Here is a 25,289-nt window from a genome sequence, read left to right as displayed (position 1 = left end):
TACCCTTATTCCATACTACTAAAAATTGTGGATGACAGGAAAAAGGTTAATGATCCTCAAATTGGCTTCTACCCACCATTTTTAGTACCGTCCCAATATGAAAACATTCTTTTTGATGATAAGTAAAAGTATGGCCAGAAGGAATTCTAAAAATACTTTGACAATTTCATCATTTGTTTTGTAGCTGACTAGTAATTATGTGGATGTCAGAAATGTAAAATAAATCAAAAGAGTCAATGGACTCAAAAGGTTAACACTGTTATTCTCTCCACAGATGCTGCCAGGCCTGCTGAGTTTCTCCAGCATTTTCTGTTTCTAGTTGTGGAAATTCTGGACTCCTTGTTTTGGTATACGTTTGGTATCTCCGTGCACCTTTATCTATGTGCTTTCTCTATTATCTATCTTGTCAATTGTGTAGTATCGTTGGATCAAATATGACATTCATAAATCAATGCAAATGTGATCCCTGAGAATAACTCAATCGTTTAATACTGACATTTATGTCTGTTCAATGTATCGTTCTTTATTTTAAGAAATTCAAGTTGGACATTTAAACTGGGAGAGTATTGTAGCAGTACTTCTCTATATGTGTAAGGTTCTGTCATTTGGTTTCTATCCTGTGCTTTATACACTACAGTGAAGAAGTTTACAGTAGAATTCCTCACTCCTGAGACCCCACACTTCGTTTCTGTTGCACAGTATTTTGTTAGCCCCCTCTACTGCTCCTGTCCTCTTTTTCTCTGCTGCTTAATCTCATGTACAATTGCAAGTATCTTCGCTCACAAAAAATTGAATGCATTACTGATTTTGAGTCTTCCTACTTAGCTTGTTAAATATTTTCCTTAATAATTTCCCTGTCTCTCTGTATGTGTCCCAATTTTGCTGCTTCTCTTAGAGTTGTATAGCACGGAAACAGACCCTTCGGTCCAACCAGTCCATGCTGACCATTATCCCAAACTAAACTAGTCCCATCTGCTTGCACTTGGACCATATCCCTCCAGACATTTCTTATTCATGCACTTATTCAAATGTCTTTTAAATGTTGTACTTGCACCTGCATCCACCACTTCCTCTGGAAGTTCTTTTCACATATGAACCACTCTGTTAAAAAAACTTGCCCACCATGAGTTTTTTAAATCTATTTCCCCGCACCTTAAAAATATGCTCCCTAGTTTTTAAATCCCTGACCGTAGGGAAAAGACACCTGTAATTCACTTTATCTAATATTGCAGATGCTTGCAAAGAAAAGTTGGCGATACTGTGGCTGTTAGCTTGCCTCGAGACATTAACCAAGGCTCTAGACAGTGAAGACATAATTGCTGCTCAGCTTGCCAGGCAGAAATCCCACAGGTTTTGCATTCCACCCAAAATCAGTGTCCTATGACTCCTGTTGAGAATAAAGTTGTGCAGATTGAAAACCACTGTGGCTTCCAATCACAGCAGTTTCCCACAGGCTAAAATTGCTCCCCAGTGTCAGAAGGTTGTTTGTTTTAATTTGGAGTTATAGGATCATACTGAACACAAGTCAAACATAGGAATAAAACAATTTAGAAGTATTTATAGCACATACTGAATCTGCATAAAACCATTTCACAAAATTCCTCAAGGGCTATGAAATTAAAGTCATTACATAATTATGTTGAGTTTAAACATAATCTTCCATAAAAGATACAATTGATAATTGTTGTTGTCACTGTTTGTGTTTTTAATCTGCTAATTTTTTTTTTGAGTTATATGTAAAGACTAAAATCTGGTAAATGTTACTTCAAGAGTAAGAAAGCAGAGAATTTTATAGTGCACCCTCATTTTCTGCCAACTCCCATTTTATTGCTTTGACTTTCCATTATCCACTTCTGCAGTAGGACATAATGATACTGTTAATACCATCACTATTTTGCTCATTTCTCAGCCATTCATACAGAGAGTAATAAAATTGTGTCTTAAATGTACTCAGTGCATGAATAGCATTTAAGATAAGGGCTTGAATAAATGCCAACCACTAACCTGCGATGACAGCCAGTGTCTTAGAGGTCTGTTCAGTATTCACCAATACAAATCAGTACAAGTAATATCTCTGTGTAGTACCCTCCCCACTTTGCATCATACTTTGACTGAATGAAGTCATTCGTTCTCTCCTATACACAGATCCCGCAGATGAGCATCAAAGTCTTTATTGTAGTTACCAGACAGCAAGCAATTAGATTTAAAACATCACTGCACTTCAAGGTATAGGTCTGTATGGAAACATTGCAAAGACATTATTGTGTAATTACTATAAATGTGTGTTGGAGTATTGAAGTTATGCCAGAGCAATGGTAGTTTAATATGAAGCTATTGAGCTGTTTGGGGAACAATAAATTCACTTGACTCCTTGGCGTAAACACAAAGAGCTGGATTTCAGGCCCTGGTCTGGAAATCATTTAATAATTTAACACATAGTTACAACCATGTAATGCATATCAAGTTCCCAGTTAGCCAAATAAAACCTTGTTTCTGGAGTGCAAGTGAACAACTGGTGGTGGGGAGTTTTAGATTGTGCTCATCTCTTTACTGTATTAGTGATAGCTTTAACTTATTATATGCATATGTCAAGATGGAAACCATTCTTTCCAAACTATTCCTGTGATTTTTCTAAATTTGTAATAGAATAATATTGGTTAATTCTTTCTATTATTATTGGTGGAATACCTGTGGTTCAAGCTGACAGTTGAAGAGCTGATCTGTGGATAACAAAACAAGTTTAGTGCTTTCTCCATTTTATGTAACATTTTTCACCATTCTGTTCTCTAGTACCAGTCCTACAGTAAAGGAAGATTGAAAGATTCTAACTAATATTGCAACTATTTTCACCCCTATTACCCTCAAGAGCCTAAAACCTATCTAAAAGGACTAAGTGATCTTTCGACTATGAGTGCTGCCAACCATCAAGTGTCTCCTCTTTATATTCAGTGCATCTAGTTTCTTTTCTACGCTTTCTTTATGACATTGACAGCACTCTGCTTAGAGTCATAGAGTTATACAGCATGGAAACTGACCCTTCGGTCCAACCAGTCCATGCCAAACATAATCACAAACCCTTGACTGAAGACTGCAATGTACTCATTTATTGCCTCAGTTGTGTCCTCTGCCTTGACACGATGATTTCTCTTTTGCTCCCTAATTGGCCCACCATTCTGTTCTACCTGCCTTGCCTCACTGGCCTTTCAAACCTCGATAAATGTATGTTTTTTTTATTCCATTTAACTGGAGAGTAACTGCTGCAATTCAATTGTTCAAGAATGGGAGAAAACAATTAGATGTCGTTTATATCCAATTTCAATAAAATGTTTTTCAAGAGGCATGTTAGAAAAATTCAAAAGTATGATGCAAACCAAAGCACAACAGTGTTGCCAGGACGTTGGGAGACAGACAGGAAATTAAACGTTAGGATAAACTGGTGTTGCTCAGATTGAAGAAGGGCTAGAGTCGGTGCACCCCAGAATTCGATACCTCATGCACTTTTGTGCTTGGAGGATTTGAATATTGGGAAATCTTGGAAATTGTATGGGAACACAAAATAGAAAGATTGGCAAGCAGCATGTAGGATTAAAAAAGATTTCAGGTGAATCCAGCTGATGAGAATTATAGGCATACAGGTACAATTTAATGTGCAGTGAGTTATAAGAATTGAGAGATATAGTGAGGAATTACTGTAATAGTGCAGAAGAAACTAAATGATGTGGATAAATTCCAATTTGCAAATCTGAATTGCATGCCATGGAAAGCTAGGTACATGCAGTCACAAAAATGGATATGTATAACCAAATAATTATTTCCATTCCCAACAAGAAGAAAAGGGAGGCATCTTCTGAAAATGACTGACAACAGTAACAATACCTCACAAGTTACTTCATTGGTTGTGTAGTTCTTGAGATGCATTATCATGAAGGACATTGTATAAACAAAGCTTCCCTTTTAACCAAATAAATTGCATTGCAAAATATAGAGAGTTTGGGTCCTAATAGTTGTTGTACTTTGAGGTCATGACTTTGAATCTTGCTGTGGCCATTGTGAAGTTAATTGAATAAACCAGCAAGTGATAGTGAAAGATGCCTATTTTTAATAATTAAACATCTGAAACCATTGATATCCTTCACAAATAAAGAACCTACAACTACTAATGACTAACCCTAACTCTGCTCAGTTCTGTTTGTGACTCCAGTTCCACACTGTGCTGTGGAGTTTTGGGGGCAAATTGAATTGAACACTCACAGTGAGCCACTGACATGATGACATTGGTTGCCCAGTCTATTCTCCTGAAACTAATTCAAGGCAGTGTCATGAGTGCGATTTGCTGACTGACCTGATTTCCTCAATTTCCCATTGGGCAAGTTTGGTTGGGTTTACCCCTTAATATTTTTAGGGCAATAAGAGATGTTTTGAGATGTGAGAGATTGCCAGTGTTGACAAGTATCTGAGAACAGTTAATACAATTTTCCAATGATTTGGCACGTACCATTCTGGTTGCGTTTTCTTTATGTTCTTGGTGATTTTTTTTATTTTAATGTATCTCCCACTTATGGATAAGACACCTGCTTATCAATTTATTGCTATGATTGGAGCTCCCTTGCTGAATCTCTCCCTTCTCCTTAACTCACTGTAGTAGTTACTGGTTTGTTCTGTATTTATTTTTGATTTCCCTGAGAGCAGTGCTGAGATTACTTTAAGTTCGAAATGTATACTTAATGTATAATGCTATAGAATAATCTCTGCAGTCATAAAATATCTGCCCTAATGATTAAAGCTCAATATACCAAGTCATTTTTACAGCCTTGTTTAGTTTTCTCTAAGTCCACACCCAGGCTTAACCAATCAAGCACAACACAGATCACTTACCAAGTTCAGGCAATCCAAAAGAGTAATGAAGACTTTGCCTACCTCCCTGCCACCTGTCCCAGGTTTCTCAAAAATGTTTGATTTTTTTTAAACCGTTTAAGCAATCGCTCCCAGATTCTTGTTTCAGCCAAATGTGACAATACAAGTCATTGGTACCCATTTTGTGTTCTTTAAAGAGTCTGTGAATGACACAGGGATTGCGATGTGAAGGATCAGGAAATGCAGCCCATCAAACCAACTTCACGTGAAAGAGGATATCTTGTGGCATTCCTTAAAATGACTTGGAATGCACCATTGTACAGTGTAAGGGATATTAGAAAGTGTGGTTTCATCCAATGTTTCAAAATGATGATTTTCTGCCTCTCTCAATCTAAAGAGGAAGCAAGCCTCTCACTGACAGAGAATAACTGCCTTTGTTAATCCCAGTACACTCTACTTAACTGTTTAATCGAAGCCAAATTTTGCATCTTTTCAGTGAACTGAGACTTTGCTGATAATATAGGTAGCTACATAGACAGCTGGATACCTTAGTTCAAGAAGAAATGAGCATGAGGCTATTACAAAGCTGACTCAAGCTGCCTTCACCACTCATTTACAGAGAAGTACCCTGATATTTGCTAGACATTTTCTTCACTCTCTGAAAGTTGTAGGCATTCAGATTTTGATTTGATTTATTATTGTCACAAGTACCCAGGGTACAGTGAAAAGTTTTGTTTTGCATACAGTACAGGCAGATCAGACCGTATAAAGTATATTTTGGTACTAGAACAGAATGAAGAGTACGATGTTACAGCTGCAAAGAAGGCACACAAAGAGAGAGATCAATATTAAATTTAAAATTTGAGGGGTCCATTCAGAAGTCTAATAACAACAGGGAAGAAGCTGTTCTTGAATCTGTTGAAACGTGTGTATAAGCTTTTTTATCTTCTGCCTGATGGAAAAGATTATAACTGGAGTGCAAGAGGTTTTTGTATTATGTTGGCTGCCTTTCCGAGGCAGTGAGAAGTATAGATGGAGTCAGTGGATGGAAAGCTGGTTTGCATGATGGACTGGGCTGTGTTCACAACTCTCTGTAGTACTTAAGGTCCTGGGCAGAGCAGTTGCCATACCATGTCATAATGCATCTGGATTTATTGATTTATTGGGAGTTGTGATTACTATCTTCTCATTTGACAGAATGATGGGTTCTGAAGAAGAGTATATTGAACTCTAACTCTGCTTATCTCTGTCCACAACTGCTGCTATAGCTGAGGGTCTCCAGCACTTCCTGCTTTTATGTTAATGGCAATGTCATGTTTTTAATATCTATATCATGCTATAGTCATTGGTAATAGCTCTATACTTCACAGGCCTTGAGTTCAAAACTGCAACAATAAGGATTTTTTTCCTTATCTGTTCCTGTTCTGTTATTGGTATCTTTGCTTACTATTGAAGCTTAAGTCACTGTTTTCTTATGTCCTCAATAATTTTTCACCATAAATCCACCTGTTTTTCTCCTATTAGATTTGTATGTTCCTTGTTCCTTTAGCTGTTTACCTCTGGAAATTTTATCTTAAATTGGATTTTAAGATGTCTGAGTCGTTAGTAAGATTTAAGAGTCCATTATAAAGGATGAGATTATGGAATACTTGGAAATGCATGATAAAATAAGGTTGAGTCAGCACGGCTTTGTCAAGGGAGGTCATGTCTGACAAATCTGCTAAAAATTCTTTGAGGAGATAATGAGTAAGTTAGACAAAGGAGAGCCAGTGGATGTGATTCATTTGGATTTCCAGAAGGCCTTTGACAAGGAGGCTGCTAAATACAATAAGAGCCCATGGTATTAGAGGCAAGGTACCGGCATGGATAAACAATTGGCTGGCTGAGATTGGGGATAAAAGGGTCTTTTTCAGGATGGCAGCCAGTGACTGGTAGAGTTCCACAGAAGTCAGGGTTGGGACCACAACTATTTACGCTATACATTAACATTCTGGATGAAGGAACTAAGGCCATTGTTGCTAAGTTTGCAAATGATACAAGGATATGTGGAAGATAGTTAGTGTTGAGGAACTGGGGAGGCAAAGGACTTGGACAGACTAGGAGAGTGGGCAAAGAAGTGGCAGATGGAATGCAGTAGGAAAGTGTGAGGTTTATGCACTTTGGTAGGAAGAATAGAGGCATAGAATATTTTCTAGAAGGTGAAAAGCTTTGGAAATCTGTCGCACAAAGGAACTTAGGAGTCTGAGGTCAGGATTCTCTCAAGGTTAACATGCAGGTTCAGTTTGCAATTAGGACGGCTAATGCAATTTTAGCATTCATTTCAATGGGGCTAGAATACAAGAGTAGAAATGTACTGCTGAGGCTGTATAAGACTCTGCTGAGTTCCCACTTAAAATGTTGAGTGCAGTTTTGGGCCCCATATTTAAAGAAGGATATGCTGGCCTTGGAGGAGTCCAGAGGAGGTTTCCAAGAATGGTCCTAGAAATGAAGAGCTTGTCATATGAGGAGAGGTTGAGGACTTTGGGTTTGTACTGAGTAGAAGTTAGAAGGATGAGGCAGGGGGATCTGATTGAAACTTACAGAATACCGAGAGGCCTGGATAGAATGGACATGGAGAAGTGGTTTCCACTCGGAGGAGAGACTAGGACCCAAGGGCACAGCCTCAGAGTGAAGCGATGACCCTTTAGAACTGATATGTGGAGGAATTTTTTCAGCCAGAGGGTGGTAACTGTATGAAACTCGTTGCTGCAGGAGGTCAATTCATTGACTGTATTTAAGACAGAGATAGAAAGGTTCTTGATAAGCAAGGGGATCAAGGGGTATGGGGAGAAGGCAGGAGAATGGGTTGGGAAACACATCAGCCATGATTGAATGGTAGAACAGTTTTGGTGGGCTAAATGGCCTAATTCTGCTCCTACATCTTATGGTGTTATGGGCCAGAAATGGAGTCAAGTGGGGACAGATGTGGGATGCTCTTCGGAGGGTTGGTCTGGACCCGATGGGCCGAATGGCCTGCTTCCACATTGTGGAGAGTCTATGATTCTATATGCATGGATGTTCAGCACCTTGCCCTCCGAGCAACACTCCGTCAGGATTTAGAACCATATTGCTGTTGCATCACTGTCACTGGGTTAAAATCGTGGAGCTCCCTCCTTCATGGTGTTGTGAATGCAGCCACAGCACACAGACTGCAGAAATGCTCGATGGCATCACCAGCATTTTCTAAGGGCAATTAGGGATTGGCAATAAATGGTGTCCTCGCCAACAATGCCCATGCCCTGTACATGAATTGAAAAAAGTCTCAGCATTGAGTTCGACCGGATTGTAAGGAAAGACTTGCATTTGTATAGCACCTTTCATGATCTCAGAATGTCCCAAAGTGCTATATAATCAATCAAGTACTTTCAAAGTGCAGACATTGTTGTAATGTGGGACCAGAAGAATTAAAGTATCCATTTAAAATGGTTCAATTAATTTGCTTTGTAAGTGAAATTAATCATTTTTTGTAGTTTTGATTCAATCAGTAAACCTGGCTACATTAATCTTGACTGATAATCAGTTACTTCAGTAGAGCTTGAGTTTTTCAAATACCAAGATTCAAAATTCATGTACCCCAGCACATAATTTATCACAATTCAAATTTCAGGGTCGTTTCATTAAGTAAAATTTGTTCTCAGTATGAAGTCATTTCTTTTTACAGTAATGGGTAGCCTCAGAACACAGAGTTCCCTTTGGTTGATCTGTAAATGATGAAAGTTTTTATTGTCGAAAGCTTCTGAAAGGTCAGGTAAATGAGCAACATCAATCTGATGCATTTCCATTTTACTCGCAAGACATAATGACCTTTCAATAACCCAGGAGCTCCTCAGCTACTCATTATCGCATTAAATGTCCATCTTGTGTGATCTAAAAGTTCATCTTTACCTCAAAAGTCTGCATTTATCTAATGTTTATGAAAAGATGCATGTGTTTTTTCCAGTATCAACAAGTAACTTTTGGGCTGTATTCCAAACTCTCTACCCCCTGAGGCAAAGGTCAGCAGTCCCAAACTCTGATTTGGGATTTGGGAGCAGTGGGGAGGGGGGTGAGGGTAGTAGGCAGTAATGGTGACACTCATCTGCAAATGCACTCATTTTGGCTCATCTTCTCCAAGGATATCATCTGTTTTGAATAATACAAAAAGGTTGATCTTCTGGTATTTGTTAGCTATGACAGTGTGTCCAGTAGAAATTCTCCAACCCATTTAGAGTCTTGAATAATGTTTCTCTAAACTTTCAGTGCTCTCCCAGAACGTGAAGATTGCCATTCTCAGACTGATGTTTCCAGAGATAAAACGAATTGGGAGCAATCAAGCTCAGCAATATTTATCCTCATGAGCATATATCACCAATCACTTTTTAATCATTGTTTTCATTTTAATTTACACTTTTACAGAATGTGGGAGTCACTGACCAGGCCAGCATTTATTGCTCATCCCTAACTGCCCCGGAGTCGTTGAGAGCTGCAATGCATTGCCCAGCGAGGATGGTGCAAAAAGATTCTTTGGTCACTTTCAAAGGAGAATCAGACCATTTGCTATTTACAGTATCCTTAGCTGAATGTCAAACCTGGCATTAATTGGCTGCTCTCAATGATCAGATCGAGTGAATGTTTCCAATACATTTCAGGCTTCTGAAGCCCACAGGGAAAATCCAGAACCAGGATGCGAATGTTTTGTGGCCAGTATAACGGTGAAGTGAAGTTTAAATCTGAAGCTCACTGCTGACCACAAAATCTGGACCCGGATGTATTCATAGGTTCAATTACATGAATGTAAAGTTTGGCCCTATTGAAAAGGTGTGATGGGCTCAAGGTGACCTCTTCCTGTTGTTATTGATGTACATCAGCTTAGAGGGTGACAAAAGTCATATATCTTAGTATTCTCTAAAAACGACACTTATTTATACAAGTGCTGCTATTGCTCTTACTTCAATACGATTGCACCAGAGACTTTTGAACAAAATGTCCTGAAGGTATGCACATGGTCACCCTTCATGGTCGTGTCTCACTCTGACTAGTCATTTTGAATCATATAAGCAAGTTTAATTGCTTGAATTGTGAGTGCAAAATACAGCTGGCAAGACTGGAGTTAGGTTGCAGGCTACAATCTGCCTGCCAAACAGTTCTGCTACCTGGCAGCTATTTCAGTAATGTAGAGAGGCAGCAGGTGAGAGCAAGGGCATTCTCTGCACATTACAAACAATTCTGATACAAATGGCTAGATACCGCAGATGTGGGAAATTTGAAATCAGAACAGAAAATGCTGGAAGCATTCAGCAGGTCGGGCAGCATTTTCTGTTTTTAATAAAGAGACTTGATTAAAGGCTTGAGAGGGAGAAGTTGGAATCAGATATAACAGTATTACAATTGAATAAAGGTAACTACAAAGACATGAGGGAGGAACTGGTCAGAGTTGATTGGTAGGGGAGCCTAGTGGGGAAGACAGTGAAGCAGCAATGGCAGGAGTTTCTGGGGGTAATTCAGGAGGCACATCAGAAATTCACCCCAAGGAAGAAGAAACACACTAAGGGAAGGATGAAGCAACTATGCTGACAAGGCAAGTAGAGGACAGCAGAAAAGCAAAAGAAAAAGCATGCAATGTGTTGAAAACTAGTGGGAAGCTAGAGGATTGAGAAGCCTTTAAAAACCAGCAGAGGATAACTAAAAAAGCAATAGAGGTAAGAAGATGAAATACAAGAGTAAGCCAGGTAGTAATATAAATGAAGATTGCAAGAGTTTTTTCAGATATCCAAAAGATGAGAGAGATAAGACTGCATATTGGACCACTGGAAAATGAGGTTAGAGAAGTTGAAATGGGGAACAGAGAAATGGCAGAGGAACTGAATAGGTCCTTTGCATCAGTTTTCACAATGGAAGACACCAGCAGCATACCAGAACTTCAAGAGATTCAGGGGCCAGAGATGAGTGTAGTGACCATCACTAAGGTGAAGGTGGTGGGGAAGCTGAAAGGTGTGAGGGTTGATAAATCACCCAGGCATGATGGACTACATCCCAGAGTCCTGAAAGAGATAACTGAAGAGATTGTAGAGGTATTGGTGGTGATCTTTCAGGATTCACTGGAGTCAGGGAGAATCCCAGAGGACTGGAAAAATGGCCACTGTAACATCCCGGTTTAAGAAGGGAGGGAATCAGGCCAGTTAGCCTGACCTCAGTCATTGGTAAGATTTAGAGTCCATTATAAAGGATGAGATTGTGGAATACTTGGAAGTGCATGACAAAATAGGGCTGAGTAAGCACATCTTCATCAAGGGGAGGTCCTGTCTGACAAACTTGTTTAAATTCTTTGGGGACTTAACAAGCACATTAGACAAAGGGAGCCAGTGGATGTGACCTATTTGGGTTTCCAGAAGGCCTTTGACAACGTGCTGCATAGGAGGCTGCAAAATAAGATCAGAGCCCATCGTGTTAAGGGCAAGGCACTGGCAGAGATAGAGGATTAGCTGACTAACAGAAGGCAGAGAGTGGGAGTAAAGGGCTCTTTTCTTTAGGATGACAGTCAGTGACTCATGGAATTATGCAGGGGTCTGTGTCAGGACCATAACTACTCACATTGTACATTAACGATCTGGATGAAGGAACTGAGGGCCTTGTTGCTAAGTTTGCAGATGACACCAAGATGTGTGGAGGGACAGGTGGTGTTGAGGAAGCAGGGAGGCTGCAGAAGTACTTGGACAGACTAGGAGAGTGAGCAAAGAAATGGCAGATGGAATCCAATGTGGGAAAGTATGAGGTTATGCACTTTGATAGTAAGAATAGAGGCATAGAGTATTTTCGAAACAGGAAAAAGCTTCAGAAATCTGAAGCATATAGCGATTTGGGAGTTCTAGTTCAGGGTTCTGTCAAAGTTAATGTGAAAGTTCAGTGGTAGTTAGCAAGTCAAATGCAGTCCTTGTATTCATTTCAACATGGCTTGAATACAAGAGCGATGATGTACTGCTCAGGCTGTATAAGGCTTTGGTCAGTCTGCATTTTGACTATTGTGAGCAGTTTAGAGCTCCATATCTAAGGAAGGAAGTGCTGGCATTAGAGGGCGTCCAGAGGAGGTTTACAAGAATGATCGTAGGAATAAAGGGCTTGTCGGACAAGAAGCGGTTGAAGACTGTATGTCTGTACTGTATGAAGTTTAGAAGGATGAGTGGGTAATCTGATTGAAACTTACAGAATGTCTAGGGGCCTGGATAGAGAGGACATACAGATGATGTTTCCATTAATGGGAAAGACTAGGACCCAAGGACACACGCTCAGAGTGAACAGACAACTCTTTAGAACTGAGATGAGGAGGAATTTCTTCAGCCAGATTGTGGTGAATCTGTGGAACTCACTGCCACAGAAGGCTTGAGGCAAGTCATTGAGTGTATTTAAGATAGAGATGGATAGGTTCTTGATTGGTAAGGTGATCGAGGATTATGGGCAGGAGAAAAGGATTGAGATCAGCTCTGATCGAATGGTCGAATGGCCTAATTCTGCTTGTATATCCTATGGTCTTAAAAGTTATTATATGCACAGAAGATTCAACAATGTCTGTGCATTTTCTAAAACTGGTTTCACACCGGAACAGTTATAATCAAACCAATGTGATGCTCAAGCTGTGCAAGGTAGTCCACTCTAGCGCGTTTAACACTTAGTACATGTTGTCCGCTCTGTTTGTGATGTATCATTTGGATAGAGCTAAAAGTTTCAACTTTCTAATGGTGTTCGTATTCTGTGCCAAGTTTACCACATGCACTGTCTGATTAGTGTGAGAGAGCTGGAACATTGCGATTACCTTTTGAACTTTGTTGACAAGCTTAGTTAATTAGGAAAATTCATCACAGGAACTGTATGCTGTTCTGCGTGTGTTTAACAATATTGCTTCAAGAATACTTTTATAGTTTTTTTTATGAAGTTCGAATGATGGGATGTCTGGCTCTCAGTGTATGCTCCCATGTTTGTAATATTGAGGAGCCACCTCCTTCAATAGCAGGTGGAAAATATAATCTCAGTCTTTATTCCACAACTGGTTATGTACTCCTACAGTTAGAGACATATCTGACTTGGAACCCTTCTCCCGTTACAAGCGGGAACATATAAATTTTTGAAGCCAATAGCTTTGCTTCTTTTGTCAAGCAATTTCACTTCTGATTCAGAGCATTATGTGCTCACACTTTTGAGCACAAAACCTAGGTTGATACTTGATGCAGTACTGAGAGAGTGCTGCATGGTTAGAGCTGTCTTTCAGATGAGGCATTAAATATTTGAGGTGCTGCCTACTGTCCTAGGATACATGTATGGGAATTCATGACACTATTTGAAGAGGAACAATGATGTTCCTGGTGTGCTAGCCACTAGTTATTTCTTAGCAAACACTTAGAAACCTAGGAAGTGGTTATCTGCTCATTATCACTATGTCGTATGTAAGAGCTTGTTGTGTAACATTGCATAACACAGAAGATTGTGTGCACAGCCCAGACCATCACGGAAGCCAACCTTCCATCCATGGACTCTACTTACATGGCTCACAGCTGCGGAAAGGCAGTCAACATCACAAAGACCCATTGCACCTTGGTAATGACCTCCTACAACCACTTCCAACAGGTAGAAGGTACAGAAGCCTGACCGCACACACGAGCAGGTTCAGGAACAGCTTCTTTCTGACTGTTATCAGACTGTTGAATGGACTCTAGCTTCAAATAATGTAACCTGCAATGTAACCTGTCTACCTTAAAGTCTTTTTCATCTGAACATCCTTTGCTTGCAGTGATCTGCCTGTACCACTCATAAACAATGCTTTTCACTGTATTTCGGTAGACATGACAATAAAATCAATCAATCAACCGATATTTCCTAAAATATTGCTGACTGCCCTTCAAACAATACATCACTATCTGTATTTGTGACATCCTTTAGTTGGAGAGGTTCCATACAAATGCAGGTATTTTGATTTAATGAAATAACGTAGGAAAATCAGGTGATTCAAAGGGCAATCAAACAGAGCTAAAGTAATGTCAAAGGGAGGTGATTAAATTGTTCTGTTGCCTGATTTTGAATCCTAACATTGCTAGGATTGCTGAACCATGTTTTCACTTGATAAAATTAATTTTACAGCAACACTCATGTAGCCACATTTTCTTCAAACATCATAAAACCCAACCACAAAGTATTCCTACAGCAATATTGTTCAGCACACAATACCTGTAATTAATTCTCCTGATTAACTAAACAGTGTTGAATTAGAGCATAGACCACAGACCAGGCAGGTCTGTACCTGCTCTTTCTGCCCATATCCTCCTCTGCAGACATCAGGTGATTCCACCATTTTGTTTTTAAGAACCTCAATTTAAAAACTCCAATCTAGGCACGCGTTACGGTCACTGTAATCTCCAGTTTGGTGCCAACTTCATGCAAAGTGTCCAACCTGCTACATTTATAGAGCAACAACACGGAACAATATAAAGAATAAAAACCAGAAATTGAAAAAATCAAAGGTGAGAGAACCAAAATCAGTACAAGAAATAAACCAACATGGCTCTACACTCTACTTCCAAAATGAAGAGCATCGAAGCAAAACACAGAAAAGTACGACACCAGTGCAAATTCTTACTCTGGTATTTTAAGGAACAAAAATCTAGAAAGAAAACACAACAATGGACTGACGATCCGTTGATATTCTGTCAGAACTTCAGTCATCTAAAGAAAACGCTAATCTTTCCTTATGGATTAACCGATAACTGACAAAGAATTACAAATAGTCAAAATTCTTCTGCTTTTCACTCTGAAGGATTGTTGAGTAACAAAATCGTCTGTTATTTGTGACGATGACTTCAAAGATCCTGATAGTATTCTACAAATTTTAAAAGTTCAACACAAAGTTTGAGATACTTTTAGGATGCATACGCATGTCACACCAACAACTGTAGGGGACACTACGTGAGCAGCGCGAGCCACGAACCGGTACAGCATGTGGGGAATCCCAAGTCCCGGGGCCGCACGAGGGAGGCAGATCCCGTTAAAGCGTGACTTACTTTGTTGCTGCTGTGTGCCGGTGAGGAGCAGACTAGAGGCTGGTGTGATGCGGGTCAGTTGTTGGACCTGAGCCCAGCACCATATGCTGAGCTGCTGCAGTTTGGTACACTTACTGACTGTAATGTAAATCCGTACCTTTCAATCCTCTTGTAAAGCAGCATTATAATTTTTTTACTCTGTAAGATTTATACCTGGGTAGTTGTACCTAAGGTAGCATCATTAAAAGGCAACCATTATAAACATTTTTCATTGTACTTCTGTACTGGAATACAAGTGACAGTAAAGGATATTCTATTCAATTAACCAATTCATAGGCAGGTCTCAATGCAAAAGTATGGAATGGGATTTCACTGAAACAAACTTAGCTGAAAGTTTATGGGGCTTGTCGTTGCTTCTATGCCTATCAAATCATTCTGAAAGGACAAGCCTAAGAAATATACCATTGATGCTCTGCGGGAAGAAGGAGCCAGGTTTGAAACAACAGTATCTGCAGCTACTTTACTCTAGAACAACAGTTGAGTCCACAAAGATGTATATTCTCCTCCCCGCCCTTGTCAGCCTTCTGCAAGGACTGTTTCCTGTGAGACACTGTAGCCCACTTCTCCTTCACTCCCAACACTCCCCCATGCCCCTTGGTACCTTCCTGTGCAACCACAGAAGTAGTAACACCTGCCCATTTACTTCCCCCCCATCTTCAGTATCCAAGGGCCAAATACGCATTCCAGGTGAAGCAGCACTTTACCTGCACTTCTCTCAATCTAGTCTACTACTGCATTTGTTGCTCACAATGTGATTTCCTCTACATTGGGGAAATGAAGTGTAGACTGGGTGACTGCTTCGCAGGACACCTATGTTCTGTCAGCCGAAAAGACCCTGAGCTTCTAGTTACCTGCCACTTCAACACGCCACCTTATTCCCTGGCAAACATCTCTGTCTCAGGCTTACTGTGGTGCTCCAGCGAAGCTCTGCACAAGCACGTGAAGAAGAGCAGAGGAACGGGCCTAATGGCCCACGATCTTGCACCAAACATGACAACAAATTAAACTAATCCCTTCTGCCTGCCCTTGGTCCATGTCCCTCCATTCCTTGAATATTCTTGTGCTTATCTAAAAATCCATTAAACACCCCTATTGTATCTGTCTCCACCACCACCCTTGGTAGTGCATTCCAGACCCTTACCATTTTCTGTATAAAAAAACTTGCCCCTCACATCTCCTTTGCATTTTCTCTCTCTCACCTTAAATGTATGCCCCCTAGTATTAGACATTTCAACTCTGGGAAAAATATTCTGACCATCAGCCCTATCCATGCATTTCATAATTTTATAGACTTCTATTGAATCTTATGTCAGCCTCCGCTGCTCCAGAGAAAACAACCCCAGTTTTTCTGTAGTTCAAACCCTCTAATCTAGGCAGCATCCATGTATACCTCTTCTACATCCTCTTCAAAGCCTCCACATCCTTCCTGTAATGTGGCGACCGGAACTGAACGCAGTACTCTAAGCATGGCCTAACCAAAGTCTTATGAAGGTGCAACATGATATCCTTATTCTTGTACTCAATTCTCCAATCAGTAATGGCAAACATGCCATATGCCTTCTTTACCACCCTATCCATTTGTGTGGCCACTTATGCGGACCTATGGAATTGAACCCCAAGATCCCTCTGTACATCAATGCTGTTCAGGGTCCTGCCATTAACTGTATACTTTTCCTTAACATTTGATCTCCCAAAGTGCAGCACCTCACACTTAGTCAGATTAAGCTCCATTTGCCATTTCCCGCCCATATCTGCAACTGAACCATATCCCACTGTATCCTATGATGACCTTCTACATTATCCACAACTACTGATCGTTGTGTTGTCTGCAAACTTACTAACTCACCCATCTACATTTTCATCTAAGTCATTTATATATATCTCAAACAGCAGAGGTCCCAGTACGGATCCCTGCAGAACACCACGAGTCACCGACCTCCAGCCAGAAACCATCCTTCCACCACTACCCTCTGCCTTCTATGGTCAAGCCAACTTTGAATCCACATGGCCAAGTCACCGTGGATCCCTTGCATCTTAATCTTCTGGATGAGCCTACCATTAGGGAGCTTGTTGAAAGCTGTACTAAAATTCATGTAGACAACATTCACTGCTCTACCCCCACCGATAACCTTTGTCACCTCCTTGAAAAATTCAATCAGGTTAGTAAGACATGACCTGCCCTACACAAAGCCATGGTGACTGTCCCTAATTAGACCATGCTTTTCCAAATACATGTAAATCTTATCCCTAAGAATTCTCTCCAATAGCTTCCCAGTCACTGACATGAGACTCTCCAGTGGCTAATGAGGGAACAAAGATCTTGGTGAAGGCCCCAGCAATCTCCTCTCTTGCCTCTAAAAAACATGGATAGATACCATCAGGTCCTGAGGACGTATTCACCTTAATGTTTTCCAAGACACCCAGCACCACTTCTTTCTTGATCTCACAATGCCCTAGCATATTAACATGCTTCACACTAATCTCACTATCCCCCATAACCTTCTCCTGGGTGAATACGAACACAGAGTACTCATTTAGGATTTTGTCTATATTCTCTGCCTCAAAGCACAAGTGTCCTCCTGTATCCTTGAGTGGTCCTGCCTTCTCCCTAGTTATCCTTTTATTTTTAATGTATATATAGAACCTTTTAACCCTACTTGCCAAGATCATTTCATGGCCCCTTCTTGCTCTCCTAATACCCTGTTTGAGTTCTCTTCTGAGGTAACACGAACTGTAGATGCTGGAGTCAGAGACAACACAGTGTGGAGCTAGAAGAACGCAGCAGGCCAGGCAGCATCAGAGGAACAGAAAAGTTGACGTTTCGGGTCGGGACTCTTCTTCAGAAAATGGGCCCTGACCCAAAACATCAACTTTCCTGTTCCTCTGATGCTGCCTGGCCTGCTGTGTTGCTGAAGGTCCATACTGTGTTGTCTCTGAGTTCTTTCCTGCTTTCTTTATGTTCCTCAAGGGCCCTGTCTGATTTAGCTTCCTAAACCTTGCATATGCTTACTTTTTCCTTTTGACTAAATTCACATCGTCCTCCATTATCCAAGGCTCTCTTACCTTGCCATTTTTGTCCTTCCTCCTTACTGGAACATGCTGGTCCTGAATTCTCCCCCAGCAGGTCTTTAAACAACTTCCACATGTCAAATATGGACCAATAACAGCTCCTCCCAATTAACATTCCCTAGCCCCTGCCTCATTCTGGCGTAATTTTCCCTCCCCCAATTTAGTACCTTTCCACAAGGTCCTGACTTATCCTTATTCATAGCTATCTTAAAACTTGCTGTGGCGGTGCCAGTGTTGGACTGGGGTGGACAAAATCAGAAGTCACACAACACCAGGTTATAGTCCAACAGGTTTATTTGAAATTACAAGCTTTCTGAGCACTGCTCCTTCATCAGGTGAACACTGGACCTTGTATTGGCTAATGAGCCTGGCCAGGTGAGTGACCTTTCAGTGGGACCGCATTTTGGAAACAGTGATCACAACTCATGAAGTTTTAAAACCAGAAATCACACACACCAGGTTATAGTCTGACAGGTTTGTCATAAATCACAAGCTTTCAGAGTGCTACTCATCTATCAGATGAACACTTCAGTGCATGATTACATTTTGGTCACTGACGATTTCACACAATTCCCTTTTGTGTGTCAAATACAAGACACCACAAGGGTCACAATTGTTGACACATTGGCCATAATATTCAGCATTTCTTGTGTCCCTCAACAAACTGTGTCTGACAATGGTCTGCTGTACACTAATATATGATTCTGAAACATGCTGGAAATTGAATGTTTAACATACTACCTTGTCTGCTGTTTTTTCAATGGGCTTGCAGAACACACTATGTGTGCTGTAAAAAGCATCGTCAGTAAATGCCAAGATCTTCAGATAGCTGTGTTAAATCTACATGCTGCTGCTCGAGGTAATGGTTTAGCCCCATTGCCAGTTCTTATCGAGACAGATCCACACAGTTCTTCCCTCCCATGCTGTCAATAACCACATGCGCACAATGCATTCATTCCATTGAATCTGCTCTGCCATTCAATGAGATCATGGCTGATCTGATAAATCTCAACTCCACTTTCTTGCCTTTTCCCTTCGCCCACTGAATAAAAACCTGTTCATTTCAGCCTTGAACATACTTAATGATCCAGTCTCGACTGTCCTCTGTAGTAAAGAATTTCACAGATTCATTACTCTCTGACTATTTGTGGTGTATATTATGTGAGTTCATGTATGCTTGAAAATACAGTGAACATCAATTTTAATTTTGAAATTTTTGGATGAAAATATAAACATAATGTAATTAAAAGGCTTGATGATAATGACCCTGAGAGGTTAGTACTCTCAAAACTAATGTTTTCTGATGTAAAGCAATTTGAGCCACCAGATATTTAGGAATTGTTAATGTTAGACAATTAAGCAAGATTTGAGTTTTGTAATGCTCTGATTTGCACGTCTTCATGTTTTGGCATCATTTAGTTAATCTATCTCGTGGGGGGTCACATTTTACAAAATTGAACAATTGGGAATAATTTAATGAACAGCACAGAAGTCAAGATATCACCCCTTTCCCATATTGTCTTCAAATGCTGCTTCGTTCCTCCTCAGCACAGCTGCACACAGTTTGGAACAGCTTGCAGGAAATTCTTTTCATAAATAAATTAGACAAATTGTTGTTTGTTTTTTAAAAAGAATTGAGATGCTCTTCAATGACCAAATTTGAGGTCAGATTTGACCTTTATTTGTTTTCTCCTCATCAGTGAATTGGAGCTGAGGCCTCTGGTTTGTAGTGCTTATAAATTGATGGCCAGCAACACCACCCAGATTTTCATTTCATTCAGGCCTGTTGCTAATTAGAGCTTCCATCATCAATTATCGGTAATTTAGTAAAATAAATCAGAGTAAATGGAAACTGCATTAACCAAATTCATGTGTTGCTATTGTGTTCCAAATGAAGCCAGGAATAATGACCCTCCAAAATTTTTCCACCTCCTTAATGTGCAATTTTTTTCATGTCATCAGCTGGGTCACAAGATCCTGGAGACAATGCAGTGCCACTTGTGGAGTCGGCATACAGACAAGAGAGGTTTACTGTAAACGTATGGTGGCACATGCTATTGAGGACTCCATCAAAGTTGCTGATGAGGAGTGTTCTGATCCAAAACCTCCTGAATTACAGGCCTGCAACCAGTTTGATTGCCCTCCATCATGGTACACAGGTGAATGGCAACAGGTGTGTGAAATTCTGTCAGACTACCCAAACAAAGCTCATTTTCGGAGTCAATCAAAATACTTGTTTTGTTTTTCCACAGGCATTTGCAGATTTGTGGACAGTATTTTATGCAGTAAGCATACAAAGTAAAGAGGTTGCTGAACTAAAATTGTTCCCACTCTTGATGGGGTCAGTTGGGGGCCAGTCTGCATCAAGTGCTCTGCTGGTTTCCCAATCTACACCCTGTTGAAAGTAATGAAGAGTAATATTGGGCACATGTTCAACCAGCAGTCCACCCGATTCTGAGGAAGCACCCCCAAGTGAGTTAGGCCACAACTACCCCAAAACCTCAGGTGCCAGAAAGAGTCCATTGACAAAAGATTATTTGTAGTTGGGTCAAGTAGTTTCAGGCTGAATGCGGGATCTTTGGAGCTAGCAATCAATTCTGCTGTAACCAAGTACATTTGCCAGACACTATCAAGTTGCAAATGCAGAGGGTTTTCTTCTGGGAAGAAATGGTTAGGGATTTGATTCAGACTGTTTACACCAGTCTGATTCAAATTACACTGGTTCACAGCCAGCATCAGGGGGTGATAGCTACTCCAAGCTAATCTTGGAGTAAATAAGTCCACTGCCTTTACACTGTAAGTACTGACGTGAAGCAGCTGCAAATTTAAAGTGAACATAAATTTAAAATGGAATTGGAGAAAAAGAAAAGCTGATTGTAAGATAACATTTCAGAAAGGAATTACCCTGAAAGACAATGCAAGTGGAACTTCTGAAGTGATCCTGAGAGAATATTGTGAATATTATGATATGAAATGAAGCCAGGAAAAAGATATTTGAAGCAATCAGAAGGCTTTGTGCTCGATACAACATAAGCTGCGCTAGAGTTGAATAAGTTATGTAAGATGCATAAGGTGTTGACAAGTTTGCCAGAACCTTTTGTATGAGGTTCACTGAATAGTGTAGCAGACCATGTCATGAAATATTTAGTCTGTTTAGATACTGTTTGCCAGTCTGGAAGAATAGTTTTCTTCAATGTCATAGTTAATGGTTGGGAGGGAAAATTTCAGTTTCGTGAGTAAGTCTAGAAGCTGTTAAATTAATTAGTGCATCTTTGTTTAATTTATTGATCTCCAGGTGTGACCTTAAAGATTCCTAGTATAAAATCATAGCAAGCAGATTCAAAAATGTTAATGCATCCCTTCTGACTTGTTCATGTTCTCTTGTGAAATCTTTTGTTGTAGTGTTCACAAACATGTGGAAGAGGGCTACAATCTCGCAAAGTCACGTGCAAACAGCTTTTGACTGATGGTAGTTTCCTTACTGTTGCCGATGAGCTATGCCTTGACCACAAGCCACAGGTGCAGCAGCCTTGTGTGAACACTGATTGTCCACCACACCTGGCAGTAGGGAAATGGTCCAAGGTAAATAACATTGAAGTAACTCCACAAAGATATATGCCTGATTATTGCGTCTCTGTGTACACATGCCTTTTGTTTGGCATGTGATTTATGTGTGAGTTCACACCTCGTGCTCAGTTCAGCATGTTTATGTCTTGCAGAATATTCCAAGGTAACAATGAATGAATTGCCACAGAACATGCTCAGGTTCTATTTATCCTCTGTGTGACTGTTACTGTTTATTAATCTTTATAATCCATTGCTGTAAACTTGGATTGTAGAAAAAATGCATTCTGCTGGTATCTATTGAATCTGTGTCAATAGTAACTTCTTTAGCACACAGTTAGTCTGACACTACAAACAAACCAAAACCTTGGAGAATATTTATTGGAGGCTGCGCAGAAGAGGCATTCAAAGAGGTGAGGTTTGAGGCCTTTGAAAATAGAATGTGATGTAGACAAATTATATCCTTTTTGGGGAAAGTTGCAGAGTAGGACCATGATGTCTTGAAGGCTGTCTCCCCAAGAGAGAAACAGCAGAGAAGCTAAAGTAGGGTAAAAATAGTCCCTGAGGCTGGAGAAAATTACTTATTAAAGTGGAATGAGCCCACAGAAAGATTGATTTTTAAAAAAAGGATGAAGATATTGATTTCAGTGCATTGATGCAAGGGAAATCATTGACATTTGGCTAAAGGGGAGCAGGGAATGATGGGAGGCAGAAACTTAAGCAGGCAGCGTAGGATTGGGAAAGTTGATATGCTGAGATCTATGTGGAAGACTGTGGAGACTTTATCCCTCATGGCAATTTAGGCTTGCTTGAGTGTTTTTATGTGTGATGAAGGTAAAAAAAATGAGCAATGTTATGGAAATGGAAGTAGATAGTTTTGGTAGTGGAGAGGATTAATCAGTTCAAAGTGAAATGCCAAAATGAAGTTCTGTCCAATTGGATGCAGCCTGAATAAATATCCTGGAAAAGACTTCTTTAATCCACAGAATAGAGAAATGTCTAGCTCATCCATGATGTACCGTCAGACAATCAACCCAGTAGCTTAGGCATGGCTATGGAGATAAAGATGATAAAACACAGGTTGAGCTGGCATCATTAAACTTACAGGTAGAATTTGGCTCAACTGCTGATGTTGCCATGAGGTGACATGAAAATAAGAAAGTTTCCATATCATAAAGATTCAACCTGAAAATTTAGAACCAATAAACAAAAAAGCAATCATGCCCTCAAACCCTGAACCTAGTACCATAGGTTCACAGATCAACAACTTGTGTTATTCACAACATTTAATGAAAATGAGGATGTCGGTTTGGGATGTTTTACAGATAGGCTGGTCGTCTTCATGGCAGCTTTTTAATTTTCACAAGATGTTGACATTGCTGGCTAGACCAGCATTTATAGTCCATTTAAAGTATTTGCAAACATCTGTAGCTTGGGCTGTGGATGAGGTTGTTGACTTGCTCGCCAAGCTGGCTTGTTTTTGTTCAAATGTTTTGTTACCATGCTAGGTGACATCATCAGTGGAGCCTCCAATGAAGTGATGTTATTCGTAATATCTGTACATTCAGACAACAAACTCCTTAATATCCGCACATTCAGACAACGAAGGTCATCAGTTTAACTGGGACTAAGTAACCATAGTAGCCCAAGCCAAACATAGACGTGCATGGGAATTCCTAGAGGCATGGTTCTCCACCCGTAGTACAATCAACAAACATATAGAATTGGGCCCCATATACAAACCCATGCAGATCAAAACCGGAAATAACAGTACCCACCGTAACGGACCAGACAGTATAAATTCCAAGCGGACTAGAATAGTATCGCTTCATTGGAGACTCCACTGATGATGTCACCTAGCATGGTGATGAAACGTCTGAACAAAAACAAGCCAGCTTGGCGAGCAAGTCAACAACATCATTTATAGTCCATCCCAAACTGCCCAGGGAACAGCTAAGAGTCAGCCACAGATCTGAAGTCACATGTAGGCCAAACCAGGTAAGGGTGGCAGATTTCCTTTCCTAAAGGACATTGATGAACTAGATAGGTTTTTACAACAGTTGATGGCAATTACGTGCTCATTATTAGGATAGTTTTTTTATAAATTCCAAATTTTTATTAAATTCAAATCTCACCATCTGCCATGGTGGGATTCAAGCCCGTCTCCCCAGAACATTAGTTTGGTATTCTGAAACATTAGCCCAATGACGTTACCCCAATGCTACTGCCTCCCACTAACTGAGGAGTAGTGAGTGAAAGAAGGAATCTCTTAGTAAGGTCAAGCATACATGACCTGAGACAGTCAGGATTCAGGGCAAGAGAAGGATGAGGGTACATGCAATAGTCGAATGGTTAAAGCACAGAAGGAGGTCACTCAGCCCTTGCGTCCACTGGATGGAGTGAGAAATATTGAAGAGATGGACCTTTTGAGTGATGACTAGAAATGGGTTGCAATGTTTGGTCATGGCTGGGATAAGAACAAGGCTGATGTGAATTGAACTGAGGGAGACTGTGAAAGCAGTGCAAAGAAATCCATCATTCAGATGCACCAATGTACGGTGCTTCTCTGACATGTTCAACAATTAAAGTTAATGATGAAGAACATATCTGTTTCAGTTGAACTAACCTTTTGTATGTTAATTGAAGCCTGTTTAGTTGTATGCAGTTTAAGTAGTCCGTCTGACATTGCTGGCAGTAGAAATCTAGATGAATGATAGTTCAGCAGAAAGAGTTTTTATATGGTCATTTGATTCTAGTGCTCTGTAAGCTGTGGTGAAGGAATCCAGAGCAGAGAATGGGTCTGTCGTAAGCTGTCAACAACTGGCCAGCTAGTTGCAGTGGACCATGCTTTATGCAATGGCCTCTCCAAACCATCAGTGATCCAGGTCTGCAAAATGCCTAATTGTAAAGGTAAGTGACTTACTTTAATACTTGACACCTGGAGTGATCAATACCTAAATAAACATCCAAAACTAATCATAGATGAAATGTACAACAAATAAACGAGCAGTAGAAATAACCAATACAGCGACTGTTGTGTTCTAACCCACTCTAAGGTCCTGGCCTTTTCTGACCATGACAATGTAGTTTTTCTAAGGAGTAAAACTTTTAAAGCTTGATATATTCTGAGATATATTCACAGTTTCCCCCATTTGTTCATTATAAGAATCATATGCAGATGTTAAAACATGTACATTTATGAAAATGTTCTTTTCATTAAGTAAAACAGCTTTGTGTTGCTTGACAATTATTTTCCTGGAAGATTACCAGCTTTCATGTGCCAAGCTCCAACTCTTGAAGCAGGTCCAGTAGATTTTAAGAGCTATTGCTTACATTATGTATAAAAAAAAACACATGAATAACTTCATATGTGTAGATTCTAGACATACATATTTGGTACTTTCCAACTTTTTCATGTAACTTGTGCTTATCAAGATGACCTTTATCATTCTCAGAAATACACTTTTCTCTCCTTTTTTCACCTAGCACAGTGCATAGTTGAGTCAAGTTTAACAAAACCTTAGTGTACATTAGAATTTAAGCTGCATTAACTATACTAATAGTCCCAAACAACAAGGTGCAGGGCTGGATGAACACAGCAGGCCAAGCAGCATCATAGGAGCAGAGAGGCTGACGTTTCGGGCCTAGACCCTTCATCAGAAAAGGGGGAGGGGAAGGGGGTTTTGAAATAAATAGGGAGAG

General features: G+C 40.2%; 1 protein-coding gene across 1 annotated transcript in view; it reads left to right on the top strand.

Annotated features, from left to right (window-relative positions):
- Positions 1-25,289, top strand: part of adamtsl3 (ADAMTS-like 3) — a 573,867-nt gene that overhangs the window by 453,294 nt on the left and 95,284 nt on the right. Inside the window, exons 18-20 of the mRNA XM_048616129.1 lie at positions 19,986-20,196; positions 21,426-21,605; positions 24,344-24,497. Coding sequence (XP_048472086.1) covers positions 19,986-20,196; positions 21,426-21,605; positions 24,344-24,497 — 545 coding nt within the window. The remainder of the gene's footprint in view (positions 1-19,985; positions 20,197-21,425; positions 21,606-24,343; positions 24,498-25,289) is intronic.

The sequence above is a fragment of the Rhincodon typus genome, chromosome 33 (genome assembly GCF_021869965.1).
Source record: "Rhincodon typus isolate 14 chromosome 33, sRhiTyp1.1, whole genome shotgun sequence".
Classification (NCBI taxonomy): domain Eukaryota; kingdom Metazoa; phylum Chordata; class Chondrichthyes; order Orectolobiformes; family Rhincodontidae; genus Rhincodon; species Rhincodon typus.
Note: the sequence above shows the minus strand (reverse complement) of the source record. Positions and strands in the feature narration are given on the sequence as shown.